This window comes from Artemia franciscana, chromosome 16 (assembly GCF_032884065.1).
Source record: "Artemia franciscana chromosome 16, ASM3288406v1, whole genome shotgun sequence".
In the NCBI taxonomy this organism is placed as follows: Eukaryota; Metazoa; Arthropoda; class Branchiopoda; order Anostraca; family Artemiidae; genus Artemia; species Artemia franciscana.
Genome location: NC_088878.1, coordinates 10,873,639 through 10,889,211, shown reverse-complemented (window position 1 = coordinate 10,889,211; position 15,573 = coordinate 10,873,639). Strand labels below are relative to the sequence as shown.

The following is a 15,573-nucleotide window of genomic DNA, read 5'->3' as shown; positions in this document are numbered from 1 at the left end:
CCAAAAAAACCGTCCTGATTAAATGTAAAACATGCAATACAAATTCATTTTTTTTTCATCTTGATCCTGACAGAACTATCTACTAAACAAAATCGTAATAGTGCATGAAGATTCCTTCTGAGAAGAAAACCTATAATTACAAAAAAGCAGTACCATTCAATGTCCCATTTAACACTCTTTCAAAAAATTTAACTTCGTCACTGTCGGGACAATTACACCCCCCCCCGTCTTTATTCTAACCGGACCAGGTGTTGATATATATATATATATATATATATATATATATATATATATATATATATATATATATATATATATATATATATATATATATATATATATATATATATATATATATATATATATATATATATATATATATATATATATATATATATATATATATATATATATATATATATATATATATATATATATATATATATATATATATATATATGTGTGTGTGTGTGTGTGTGTGTGTGTGTGTGTGTGTGTGTGTGTGTGTGTGTGTGTGTGTGTGTGTGTGTGTGTGTGTGTGTGTGTGTGTGTAAACTGCACAGTAAAACACTATAATAAATCTTACTTTTTAACATGAAGAAAATTTATGTGAATTGTATTTCTGGTTTTCTTTCATTTTAATCCGTATCCGGCCCTATTAGAGGGGGGAGCATTGTCATAGTCATGGTCATAGTCGTAGTCATTGTCTTGAGCAATATAATGGCACCATTCTTTTGTTATTATAGTGTTTCTTTAACATGGGCAATCTTCCCGCGAAATTACCAACAAGATTGACCAAAACTAATCAAAGATTCCTGAATGCACAAGAATGTGACTAGTCTGCCATCATGTTCAGTAACTAGCTCATCAATAGCCTACATGAATTTGCAAAATTATCACAGGATACGTAAACAGAGGAAGATGACACGGAAACGTTCTAATTCTGTCCGTATTGCCCGGGTCACCAGACAGGCGTATACAAACCTGACCCTATTTTAAGCAATATACAACATTATAGTCAAATCATGAACAATCAAACAGTAACTGCTTGGGGCTATTCTTTAACACAGAAATCTATCTGCTATGACTGACTAAGCGGCAGCAATTTAACTCAGTTATACCATCACTGCCAAAACAGCTATCGAAGTGCGTGCAACTATTTCATTCCTCCAACCCTACTTGATTTTGGATACGCAGTGGACTATTATGCCGGAAAATAAAAGGATTCTTAATACACACTTTAGCTAACAGGTAAAGGTGTTCTATCTTTTCAAAAAATCATATTATTCAATAAAATTGACGTGCTAAAACAAAAGAATTTAAAAGATAATTGTGCTGCAAGATTCCTTTTCTGAATTAGGTACTTTAATAAGGTATATCTACAGTGAAGTTTTAGCGAGTACCCACAAAGACCCAGAAAAATTCCCCGAGGGGTGGGGGTGGAAGCAAGCCAGTTCAGCTTCTTTTGTTTTTATATTTTTTTAGTCTATTAGGTGTTGGATGTTAAAGCTTTTAACGCATTACGTTCAAAAACTCTGCAGGTGGTCTTTGGTTTGTATTTTTTCAGATAAATTGTCCGCAGACCTCCCCTTATATGGGGGGGATATGAACCCCCATATGGTTCATAGGCCCTCAAAGCTCGAACTTGAAGGAATGGGTATCAAATGATTTCCCTTGGAGAAGGGGGGATTTGAAGCCCAGTAAGTTTTGTTAGTCCACGTTTTGTCCCCCTTGGGATCCTTAGAAATGGAGGATGGAACTTTCTCATGTTTGCTGTTAAATGCATATTCATCAGCTTTTAATTACTAAGTGAAGCGACAACCCCAAATATTCTGCGCAAAAAAACAATTTTTCAGCATTTGAAACTTGAAGTTGCTTAACTGAATAGGAAATTAGTTGTGCAGGGATATGCAGTTTTGAATGGTGACAAATAAAAAGAAATTGTTTGAATATCTTTTCGTGTTCATCAATCTGTGATCAAGACTAATAGCAATAACAGCCATTTGTCCTGAAATCCAAGTTGACAAGTCGTTTAAGAACGAATTATAAGACATTTTGGTACATACATTATGTCTTTTGGAAAGTAATTCCGACCGTCTAAATGCACTTCATAGATTATTTAACAAAACAGGAAGTTTTTCTGATGAAAATGAGAAGCGTGATTGAAGCTTACAAAGGAAAAAAATAGGTATGGGTGATTTAAACGCAAATTAGGCCGCTGGTATTAGTTTAAACTTGCAATTATGTTCAAACTGTAAAACTTTGTGATTAATTGAAGCTGCTGTAGTAAAGCCCAGGAATGTCTAGCAGTTACCAAGTAAAATTTGCAAGGCATAAAATCTGACAGCATCAGATTCCAGAGGCGGGCATAATATGTGAAAAGAAATCTTTATTAGAAATAAAATGTTTAAAAGCGCACATAAGAGCAGTCCTACATACTATTGAATTTATCTATTTTTTAACAATAAAGCGCCATGTGATTGGAAAAATTCCGTAAATAAAAACTTGTATCAGTAATAGCCTTCGCGTTGTGTTACACAAGTACGCATAACTGGGCAACATAATAATGCTCGAGCTATAAATGCTGCTTGTGTGACATTGATCATGATGACTGAGGATAATGAATTATGTAATGTTAGTCCGTTGTTATAAAGTTATTTTATAGAAAATATAGTTTGGTTACTAAAAGATATCCTACATATCTATCGCAATAAGTCAAACACAAAAACAGTTCCAAAAGCATGATAGAACCCAAAAGGCCTGATACCTTGCCGGGTAGAACAAGGCTTTGAATTTGAAGCCACTTTCGTCGCACAGTTGTCAAAGCCTTACCTAGGTAAGGTATCTATTCCATGTTTGAAGCTTCTACCTCCTCCTAAAATCTGAAAACTGTAAATCTGTAAATCCTAAATCCTAAAATCTGCAAAAGTAGTTTCTAGCAATTAAATAAAAAAAAGACTTAAATGGGCCTCTTCCATCATGAAACTCCCTTCCCGGAATAACTTGACCCAGACTGTTTCAAGCTATTATCGATGGAGGCAATAACAAATATCTCTCCTATCAAAACCTCCTCTAAACAAATAACCCTCCCACCAAAAATGCACATCTCTGTTAATTTATCTACCATGAGGCAGTAAGGAGTATCATTTTTGAACAAATTTATCAAGAAAGGAAAAGTTAGGTCGCTCCACAGAAGCAAACATCTATATAGAATAATAATAATATCTTCGGATTCTATATTTTCTGGTCTTCTAAATATCAGATTCTTGTTTTTGCTAATGGACATTCCCACTCTTCTCCCCCTTGCGGAAAAATCAAATATACTGAGGGTTAGTTTCCTATTTCAAATATACAGCTCTTGATTTACTATTTTCAAGCACGAATGCATACATAAATTGGGGTTGGGGTATTTCCTTAAAAGTGAGGCAAATTATGTGAAAATTAGAGAAATATCTGGAAATGGAAAGGTTCCGCATAAATTACGCAGAGACTCCTCATTTAAGCCTCGTCTTAAGCGGCTTAACTAAGACTCTACGCCTTGGGAAGCATACGTGCAAATTGTAGAGAACAAATTACGCCAATGTTAATTCATTTCGAAGGGACAACGCTTTTCCCTCCATTATTTGTCTCCCAATGAGAAGAATAAGACAATGAAGATAGATATAGAGTGCATCCCAAACCAATATAGGCCATCCTGAACCATAACCGGGTATTGCTCTTTCATTAAGACGAATAAGAAGAAGATAATCGTGTTCTAGTTGAAGCCCATTCACAACAAAATTTTACTAATACCAAGATTTGACTGGCGCTAATGTGAGCCAGTCAGAATTTTTCAGTTATCATAAAATTCAAAAATCTGGTTGGTTCAGATTAGAGCTAGCTACATCTCGTTATTATTGTGAATGTGGCCTAAGTTTTTTTTAACTGCAAGTAAGGAGCGACATTAAAACTTAAAACGAACAGAAATTATTTCGCATATGAAGGGGGTTGTCCCTTCCTCAACGCCCCGCTCTTTACGCTAAAGTTTGACTACTTGTCACAATTCTACTTTTTAAAACAATTAAACAACAATTCTTTTGATGTAACTATTGGTATCAAAATTCCGGTTTTTAGAGTTTCGGTTAGTATTGAGCTGGATCGCTCCTTACTACAGTTCGTTACCACGAACTGTGTGATTTATCGATTAGGACAAGCCACAGCTTAGCCAGGGCTTTAAGGTGGGTACCTACTTTTTGTAGCGTCAGTAAAAGAATCAGCCCCATCCACTTTTTGTTATTCTTCTTTGTCATGCAAATCTTCAAGTTTTATTAATGATATGGTTATTTTTTAGGTTAAGTTATTTTATATTATTGAAAAAGATGGTTTTGTCCTTTTCGTTTGGTTTTGTGGTACTTAGTGGTGAAATCATGCTTCTGTTTCTGAAGGGGTTCAGCTCATTTCACGGGGGGAGGGAGGGGTGGATGCAATAGAAAAATGCGTTTTTATCTATTGAATAATCAGGAAGTATCTTTTAATAAGAGTAAATACTTTTTGAGGGAGGGGGCTACCACATCCTTGCTCTTGGCCGCATCATTGTCATGACTTCATTTTTTAATAGAGCATAATTTCTTTATTTTAAAAAGTAAAGAAACCTTGAGTTAATGGAAGTAGACCCTAAGTTGGGGAGGGAGGGGGTAAAAGTTCCTTAAGATGGGAGAGAAGCCGCTTGTTTGAAGGGCCGTGGGATCAAATCTTTGTTTTGTCCAAAATTAGGAAAACTTTGATATAAAGGGAAATAAGATATTATTAATTTTCTTTCATTGGGCGAATTTCTAAGGATACCAAATAAAAACTACCCATTTAGACCCCAGAAAGTAGGTAAATTCTACAAAGAATCCGGACCATTTCTTAAGGGGGCTATATGTAGAGACCCCATCGTGTTGCGTATGCATCGGTAGGATATCTTATAAGTTACATTTCATTGTAAATTACTAAAAAACTGTTAATTTCTGTTATCGGCGACCTAGGAAGGTTAAGGGGTGTACCCTCCCTCCTACCAAAATTTTGTCAGACATAAAACGTAGCAAAATGCATAGAAACAAAATTTTGATGTGGTTTTAATTTTTTTTTGTGCTAATAAAAACTAAAAAAACTGTAATAAAAACAATTTCTTTTTTCTTCATTCATGAAAAAAAACTACGGAAGTAGTACGGAACTACGACTGTTACATTACAGCAAGATGTTACTATTTGGGATATCATGTGTCATTTACGAAAAAGGCTTTAAAATAACTCTTTATTTGTCTAAAAGCTTCATATATGGCCTAATGTTGATTTTCAAGGTCAGTAAAATCTAGGAAAGACCTCTTCCATCAGGATGAGACACTGAATAACAAGAAGAAAAAAAATTAGGAGCTTCAGTATGCTTTGTTATTTTGAGGAGGCAGATCTTTTTACGTCCTGAAGCGTCGTAACCGCATCGGGTAGATGCGGTGCTTCTCCCTGACCCATTTTTATCGCATCATTCTCACTTGTGTTTTGTGATCTGAGTTTCATTTTTGAAGTCTAAGTAAAGATGGACTATATCAGGCGATGGGCTTGGATTTATTGTCGTTGATTTGCCAGGTTAGATAATTATCACTTATGTATGGTTGCTCATTTCTTTAAAAGACTTTTGTTCGAAGAGAACATAGGGCTTCAGTGCGCACCGGGGGCATACGTATAATTTCGTGTTGGAAGGAGAAAATAAGGTAAATTTTCCAAATAACTCAGATAGATAGATAAGAAATTCACATACCTTCTAACGAAGTATTCCATTCTGGATCCAAATGTAGCATTCTCTTACGACCGAAATGGACTTTACCCCGTCCCCCTAATGTGCAAATATAAACCCTGAATTGTGCATAGGCTACGCGATAAATTTCCCATTATTTTGCTAATTGTAAGCCTATATTATTATGAAGAAAAGAGGGATTTACGGAAGTTCAGTGTATAAATGTATTACACAGGGTATATATTTGCACACGAAGGGTGGGGGGTAAAGTTCATTTCCGGTACAAGTGAACGTTTTATTTCAGGATGAAGTTCTGATTCTAAAGGTATGTCGATATCTTAGCTATGTCATAAGTGAGTTATTATGAAAATTCACCATGATTTCCTTAAAAAACCACAATCGAAGGCGAACGTTGCTCTACTCTACGTATCTGGGACATATGTAGGTGCTTGTTTCTTATAGCCACCACACTCAAGCTCTGTCGAGAAGTGAAGTGAGGTTAATGCTAATGAAATAAAACAAAATGTGATGAAAATATAATACTTAATCAAAAAAATTATGAAAACTACTAGGCTACAAAGAATTACGGAAGGGGGGCTATCCAGACAAAATTATATTAAATACGTAGCCTAAACTAACCTAACTAAAATAACGACTAAAAATTTAATTAAAACATAGGTAAAACGTAGTGTCCCCACCAAGCCGAAGCTAACATTGTCCGGCATAAAAAGCATGAAAACCGGTTATTGTCTAATGTTTGCGATACACGATCTTGAGTGTGGTGGCTATAAGACAAAAGTACCCATCCGCAGGATCTCGTTTCGGGAGGAAGAAAAAAAAACTCCGAAGGAAACAAGGGTAATATTCTTGTTAATACCATTTCCTGAAGGAAAGACTGGAGGCTAACATCAAAATGATAGCGGCCTATCGTTCGATTCACCAATCACCAATCTTTTAAATTATGACGGCTTCTACCGTTCCGATTGCGCCCAATGGGCCCAGGTTTAGACCTATACAATATATTTAACGATTCTTTTTCGCTGCTTGAACCTTCGTTTTTGTTCGTTAACGGGCATTTTATTCTTCTGGAGGTCTATAACATTACGTCATTGTGGAACAGACAGATAAATATATTTCTTCAAAATAAAATAAAAACGGGGATGGAAATAGAAGGAAACATAACAATCTGATTAATAGAATTTTTTCATTTTATAAAGTAAATAGTCCATTATTGTAGTGTTTTTATTTAGTTTCCCTATAGCCTAGAGCTGTATTGGGCTCTGTTAGGGAGAAGGGAGGACAAAATTGTCACAGTAGTAACTGCTAGATTTGGGAAAGGTGACCATAGGGTATATAAAAAAAGTGTCTTGACTATATTTATGGGGGTGGGGGGGGGGCAATAGCCCTCCCCCCATACCTTAAAAAATCCTTTTTTGTGCGTTCATTAAAATTTTGAAAAAAACTCTCAATCTCCCTAGAGTTTGAAAGATAACAATTATATATTCATTAAAAAATTCTTGCCCTCTGTATCTTTTCGGTAGCTACTACCACTGGATACTGTTTGAATAATTATATTTAGAAACAAATTTAAATGGAGGCTTGAATGGTAATACCAGGTGCGCAAATTAGGGGTGAGAGGCGAGGCAATCGCCTCCCCCCAAGTTTTGTATTGTAACATAGGATGTCGAAGCATGAGGGGTGGGTGGCTGGGATGCAGTTAAACTGGAAGTGATCGACATTTCAATAAATAGAAAATATCTGAATCTAGAAAGAAATAATTATATTATTATATAGGTTAGTTAAAAAAATCGCACCGTTATTGAAATTAAATTCTCTGTGTACATTTTGGGATAATTTGGAAGCCACTTTTCTGTCAGAATCTTATAAACCATTCGCTATAAAAATTTAAAACATTATATTTTATTATTGAGGCCGAGCTGTATTTTAGAGTTAAAATCTTTGAAAATTTTATTGTTTGTATTGTATGCACCCGTAATTTTAAAACCTGGAGATACTTATTTTTCAATCTTCTTTTCCATCAATCTATGGAATTCTTAAAATTGGAGTGGAAATACCTTTTGGTCCGGCTTTTTGGGAAGTATTTCCAGAGTTAAAAGCTACGTATTTTAAAACTCTGTGAAACTCCTGTAAGTCATTTTGAATTTTTCCTTTTTGGGAAAAAGCCTTACAATACCACATAGCAGACTACCATATAAAGGTATTTGAAAAAACGGAAAATACAAATGCTTATAACTCTTGGATATTTACCAGTAACAGAAGTAAAATAACACATTTTGTTACCTTGTTTGAGTCTCTATCGATTGGTGTGGAGAAGTTCTAAAGAATCCAAAATTGGAAAAATCCTGGAACATAGGAATTAATATATTCTAATTAATGCATTCTCATTAATTAGCAGAATCTTTTGTTTATTTGTTTGTCTGAAATCAAATGAGAATGTCATGTTGACAGTTGACCGTGCCAACAAACTGTAAATATTGACAGACCAGATTGTTTTTCATCGTCAATTAAGTTTGCGAACTGGATTATGTTAAATCAAATCCAAACCCTGGGGTAGAAAATCCGCTATGTATGTTACGAAGGTGGATTGCTGAGTTTCAGGTAGATTCAGTTGCTTACAAACTTGTATACTTTGAATATATGCCCTTTGATGACTAAGAGGCGCCACTACCATTGCTAGTACCTTTTCAAGTTTCAGGTTAGCCTATAGCAGTATTCCGACATAAACAATACCAGTGGCGGATCTAGGTGGCCGGTGGGTACCCCCTCCCCCTCCAAGATTTTTTTCTGGCACCCTCATTCCTTTTTTTCTGTTTTCATTCTTTTTTAAAATAAATTCGTCCAATATTCATGCCCTTGTCACCCCCCCCACCTCCAAGATTTTGCTTATGGTCGCCCTTGTCACATTGTAGCCCCAAGATTTTGATCTAGAGCCATCCCTGCATATTATAGTGCAGTAATGTGGTCTGAGCTATAAGCCACTCTTGTGGATAAAATTGAAGTTACGCCCGACTGCACAACCAATAATAGCCCCAATTTTTTGCAAATCAATCAATCGCCTAAGATCTTACACCTTTTGACAAAATTATTCTTGTTGGTTCTTGAATTGATGGTAATCAATTACTATATATAGCCTACAGTTATAATTACATATTAATGTGCCTTAAAATAAACATCAATACTTAAGAGTCTCGGTTTGTATGTGGATTCTCTGCTTGATTTCCTTTTATGAAGGTATTGTTTAAAGGAATATATTTTCGATTCCTGCACTTTCTAATGCGTGATGCCTTTAAAATTTATTTTAAAAATATTACTTAGCTTGTAATAAGGAGTGACATTACAACTTAAAAAGAACAGAAATTGTTCTCTAAATAAGGGAGGCTACCTCTTCCTAATCCCCCAATCTTTACCCTAAAGTCTTAAAGTTTTTGAAAATACTTCTCATTGAAATTCAACAGGCCTTGTGTTTCAGGAGTCGTTCTAGAATAATTGAGACAAAAAGTCAAGCTTTAGTGTAAAGAGCGAGGGATAAAGAAGGAGCAATCCCCCTTATATACAGAAATATTTCTGTTCTTTTTAAGTTTTAATGTTGTTCCTTACTTTCAGTTGCAAAACTGTTTTTTTTTAATTTAATTTTTTAAAGGGTCTATGGGCAAGAAGAAATTCGTAGATTTGGAACATCGGATATATGTCCCCCCCCCTGGGGGAAAACGAGCAACAAATAAACACGTATCCGTGACCTTTCTTCTGGCAAAAAATTCCAGATTTTTGCAGATAGGGGCTTGAAGCCTCTACAGGAGAGTTTTCTGACATTCTAACTCTTATGTGATTTTCATTAAGATCACTTGACTTTTTGCTCCCCCCCCTTCTTTAAAAAATTAAGCAAATTTTTCTCAGGCTTGTAGCTTTGGATGGATGACATTAAACTCAATAATTTTATATTTTTGGAAACAGCCTGAAAAGCCAATTCCTTCGATGTGTTAATTCTTATCAAAATTTTAGTGTGATTGTTTTTAGTGTGTTGGTTACTACTGGGCGGAGTCGCTCCATACTTACAGTTCATGACCAAGAACTGTATGAGAAAAAAGGAAGATCGAAGATGTATGCGGATATCCTAACTGTGAAGAAATAAAAAAAGATACAAAAAAGGTGAAAGTGAGAGAGAGATGTACAAAAATCCACACCTCTGTCTAGTCTTAAGTTTTGTCCAAAATTTACAGCTAAAACCTCAAGCAATGACAGCGTGCTGGTGGGTTTTTAGGGTAAATTCCCCAAAATATTGTAATTTCAGTCAGTTACCCGCATTATGGCAAAAAAAAAATTCTAGGTTGTTTTCTTTAAGTATAGACTTTTTTATAATTCCTATTGTAATCGTATAATCCATATATTGCTGTGGCGGTTTAAACATTTTTGCATTAACCATGTCAGTATGGTTGTGGCGTTGTATGGTTGTGGCGCATGCATAAAGATATATAAAAAATCTAAATTATACCATCATTGCTTTTAGTCTGTTTGATAAAATTATGAGGTTACCATAATTGACCTCAAAGTCGGCGGAAGAGACCCCGCTGAGCCTAGTATAATTATTCTTATTTTTTACATTTGATTATAAAATCATTCATTGTTTTGAGAGTGATGGTTTGAATCATTCTATTCAAAATAGAAAAACACATAAGTTTTGTCAAAAAGCTGGTTTCTGGATTTTAGAGCGATAGCATCCCTGTACATTTGTTTATATTGTTATATTGTGAGAGAAGCCGCCTTTGAAATTGGAGATTTATGCCAATAAGATCAAGATATAGATTTTTCTAATCTTGACTACACAAAGGTAAAATATATATAAAATATTTAATATAGTGCATCTCTTGTTACTCTACATTTATGAGAGTGCAATGATCCTTAAAAAAAAACATTATACATGAGGACTATTCTTTTCTGAATCAACTCTTCACAAAAACACAAACCAAAAAGTTGCAAAATCGATAATTTTATTTTATTTTTTATTTTATTGTATTTTATTTATTTGTATGTATGCAAAATGGGCTTGGGACCCATATTCTCTGAAATCTCAGGATGTTTTGTTCAATTTTTCATAGGATTCATTATAATAAATATGCTATTGTTATTCATAGCCCCCCCCCACCTCTGAGATAATTCATGCAATTGTGCCCAGTGGTGAACTAATATAAACTTTAGTAGCAGTTACCGAAATATTTTAGTCATATTTAGTCCTACTTCAATTCCTTATACTTAGAGCACGGATGGCTCTTGGGATGGGGGATACAAAAAAAAATCTAAAAACGCATCAACAATTTGTTTATGTGGATATTTGTAACTTTTTACAAGTCAGACAAACATTTTGGAGGAAATATCAACCCCTTCTCCCTGGATAAGCCCTTGCTCAGAACGTATAATAAACCATCAGCAAGCTTAGAATTTTTTCAGCAGATAAATGGTGGAATAAAAATAGGAACCAATAATGAATCTTCTATGTTTACTGCCCTGTTTGCTCGAAGATCTAGTCAAATTGCCCGTCGAACGGTTCAAGTCTCGTAAATTTTACGATTTTCCACTCTAGTCCCGGCTTTATCTGTCCATAACGAAAGGCTCCATCTGATGTTTTTATTATTTTAAAAAGAGAGAAAAACGATTAAGCTGTATATTGAAATACTTTTATTGCAAAATTAGATACTTTATTTCTTTATTAAACCAGATACAAATATTTCAAAGAAAAAAACAAAACAAATACACAACAAAAACGGTTAAGCTGTATACTGGAATACTTCTGTTCCAAGATTAGATACTTTATTTCTTTATTAAACCAGATAAAAAGTGTTTCATAGAAAAAAACAAATATACAACAAAAACGGTTAAGCTGTATACTGGAATACTTCTGTTCCAAGATTAGATACTTTATTTCTTTATTAAACCAGATAAAAAGTGTTTCATAGAAAAAAACAGCTGATATCCACGTTTGAATTGTTCGAGGATTTACATAATAAAAATTTCACTAGGTAGCTGATTTATGTCCTTTCATTTTGAACCTGGAACCTTCGTCACTTTTGGCTAAATTTTTGAGCTAATGAGACCTTTTATTCTTACTGAGTCTTTCTTTTAAGTTTTGTATTTGTCTTAAGGTTTATGTTTTTATATTTTCCTTTGGACTCTTATCTGTATTTTATTATTTTACTGTGCACTGAAGACAGCCAAGCGGAGGTCTCGAGCGAAATACTTGCATTGTTTTCTTCTATTTTTCACTGGCTGTTATTGTCCTCGTTTTGTATCTTCTTTGCGCTTTTTTCTCGCTTTCTTGAACCTTTTGGGTCCAACGATAAAGATTCTCCTTTATTAGATGAAGAGACCACTGGAAAAAAAAAATGTGTAATTACCTTGACCAAGGCTCTAAATATTTAAATTAAGATAACCTTGAATTCTAATAAGTTTTCATAATACCCCGTTAGAACTTCATTGCGTAAAATGAAATCGACAGTTTTTGTAATCTAGCCAAAAGCCGCGTGAACAAGTTTTTGTTTCACTAAAACCTTTAGGCTACCCTCCTAACCTACTTAAATCCTCCGACCCCAATTTTTCTCGTCGGGTTTCTGAATTATTTTCTACCCGCGTCATTCTTCAGAAAGTCGGCTAAACACAACTTGTCATCTGGTAATAGTACCTAACAGGTAATGGGAATCTTGGGTAAATAGGCGCGTTTTTAAGCACACTTTATTTCACAATTGCTTGTAAATAGTAAAAAGGTGGTATTCTTTCCTAAGAGTAATTCATGTTGGGGATATAAAAGAAAACAATAAGCAAGTGTATTAAGATAAATCCTTAAGGAAAAACGTGAACCAAAAGATAAAGAAACGATAAAATTATGTAAATTTGGCTTGTAGTAAAGTCTGTATTCTAGGGGGCTGCCGGGTTTGACCCCTCATCTGAAACTTTTGTCTAACTCGTAAAAATGTAAGAGGATGCATAGAAGCAAATTTTTCATGCGTTTTAAAAGTTTTTGTACCCCCCCCCCCCGAAAAGTGATCTCCTGAACAAAAGTACTGAATATACTCTTGCTTGTGGTCCTTTCTATAATTATTAATACATATTTTATGATTTTTATATAATTTGTTATTTTCTCCTCTCATATAATTCAGTTTTACGTTTTTTCTAATTCGTGTCTCCTCCAAATTATCGGGTCCATAATAAATCTATGGCATATACAGGCAAAGTACAAGGGCTTCAGGAATGTGAGATGTGAAGCAGTAGCGTATACTAGGGGGGTATTTCCCCAAGGCTTTCCCCACTCCCATATTTCGAAAACTACCTTTTTTGGTATTTTCATTGAAAAATAACCTTTGTTAGTATTTCCACTGAAAAATTCAAAGAAAGCAGAATTGCCCTGCCCTGGATTCGGAAAATATATCCCCCTCTCCATGCTGAAAGCATGATCATGAATTGGTGCCACTGATCTGAAGATTGAACAAAAATGTTTTTTTTCAAATAATTGAAACTTGCCAAAATTTTAAAGTGCTATCACAGATTTTCCCATTAGACATTTTTTTTGAATATATCAGGACCCATTTGCTCCAGGGCGTTGTTAGTCGAGGTAAATGACACCCTCCCTCTGGGGAAAAGTGAGCCAGTAGAAAAATTTATTTCGAGACCTAGGACCATCTGAACTTTCTCTGCTTTGTCGTCAAGTCAATTCAAAACACTGCACTGGAGATATTACCACCACGTAACACATTTGAAGTATTTTTAAGGCTAACCTTCTACTCTTAGACAAATTAGCCATCTACGTGAAAAATATCCTGGTGGCATCCTTGCCTCAACTTATCCCTCCGAGTTCCATTGTGTTTAATGTAAACGTCAGGAGTTCTATTAATATTAATCCATACTTTTTTTTTCTAGGCCCGTCATGAAAGCATGCCGCGAGTACCACTTCAGAAATTGACTATTGAATAAAAGAAAGATAGCCAACATTTAAAAAGGGCTTGGATTTAGTAGTGCGAAACGCTTTTAAAGTGGAACGAATGAAAGGTTTCTCAAGTAACATAGACTGCTCGGATCTAGTGAGCAGCACAACGAGCAGTCTTGTGAGAGGAATGAGATTTGACAATCAAATACCAGTGCCCGTTGATTCCATATTTTCTTGGGGATGCGATCCAGAGGATATTTTGGCCAACAAATTTGGAATTTGTGATATAGTCGTTGATTCTACAACAAACGGTGACAGTAAGCCTAATTCGTTGGGAATCAATGGAATAGAGGGCTTGTTATTGACTGTAGCGCCATCTTTGGTACAACCTAACAATACAGGCTCGTCTGGAACTAGTTCATCCTTTGCAGAGCTGAAACCGCTTTCCTTTGATTTTAACAGACTTGAAAACTCTGACTTGATCAACGAACAAAATAATAACAGTGTCCTAGTCAACAACAACAATTGCAGCACCAATAATAATAACTCCAAAACTGTGGTAGATGTCAGCCTTAATTTATTTAAAGGGCAGCAGAATGATAATAACAACAACAATGAACTATTCTTTGGCGATTCCGTCTCGACAACTGTTATGGAAGGTCTTGGAAGCGTTGTACAAGAGCTGGCACAGAAAGAAGAAGCAATGGGCTACCTTACTCCTGAAATTGATGATATTGCAGCTCTAATAGGAACTGCAATTGCTGATAGCACGGCTCAGCAACAAAGGACTGAATCGTCCCATCCACTACCTCAGGTAAGTTTGATAAATAATTAAAATTAAATAGATAATAGCTTTATTTACCAAGCGAAAATTGCGGCTTTCATAAAATTTGCTGGAAAACCTGGAAAAATGCATCGAAAAATGCTTTAAAACAATATGTTTTTACGTTTCAAATCGTATTTGGTTGTTTAAAAAACAGTTGTTCTATGGTTTAGCGCCTTATTTAACTTTTCACTGGGTATCCCTAGCGCCCTACTTTGCCATACTGCTCTTAATTATGCATGATCATATCACCCAACATTTCTTACTTCAACAAAATACACTTTTCAACAAAAGACTTAATTTTAAAGACTTAAAGTTAATTTCTTAAAAGGAGTTATCTGAGGTGTAAAGCATGGTTCCAGATTTCACTCTCCTAAAGAATTTAATATGTGTTTATGGGAAAATTTTAGGCTTGCTTCTTTTCGAGATCAAAGTCGAAAATGGGTTTCTCTGTGTCCGGTCAGTAAAAGTATGTTTAAAGTAGTTGAAAGCTTGAAGTCCATTACCGCTCTTTATAAATAAGCAAACAGAGCCGTCCTTTTTTTCGAGGACTTTTCTGTAAGAATGTTCCATATTTTGATCCCGATCAGACATACTGACTCCGATTCACAAAGTGACATTGCTGATCTGTAAACTTCCACCAATATTTGTCGTCTTTCCAGAACTTCACTTAATGCATCCAACACTCCTTTTGCAATATTCTTGGCACTGCCAGACACCATCCTGGGTGTAGTTATACCAGTTTTGGAATCCACTGCTTGACCGTTGCAAACTAAAAAATTTTATAACAAGAATAAATATAAAAGTTAATTTAAAACAGGTTGTTAGAAAAAGATAATTGGAAAGCTTGACCCCCTCCTTTTTAATAATAATAATAACAATAATAATAAAAATATTTATGTATAACCCACAAAATATATAAAACTTAGGAGTAGACACAGAAAAAACAACCATAAACATACGAATCTATAATACAACATAAATAAGTTAACTCAATTCAAAAGTGGCCAAAGTGGGTCAAAATGCTAACCATTTGCTGAGTTTTAAAACATAGATCTGCAGATATTTT

General features: G+C 34.8%; 1 protein-coding gene across 3 annotated transcripts in view; it reads left to right on the top strand.

The window, feature by feature from the left end:
- Window positions 1–1,088: 1,088 nt before the first annotated feature.
- Window positions 1,089–15,573, top strand: part of LOC136037061 (ichor-like) — a 50,337-nt gene continuing 35,852 nt past the window's right edge. Inside the window, exons 1-2 of one of the 3 annotated variants that reach the window (XM_065719498.1) lie at window positions 1,089–1,251; window positions 13,675–14,495. In XM_065719498.1, the coding sequence (XP_065575570.1) occupies window positions 13,797–14,495 (699 nt within the window). In that variant the 5' untranslated portion in view covers window positions 1,089–1,251; window positions 13,675–13,796. Of the gene's footprint in view, window positions 1,252–5,478; window positions 5,604–12,429; window positions 12,450–13,674; window positions 14,496–15,573 lie in introns of those variants that run through there. The other 2 variants (XM_065719497.1, XM_065719499.1) reach the window with 2 other exon arrangements.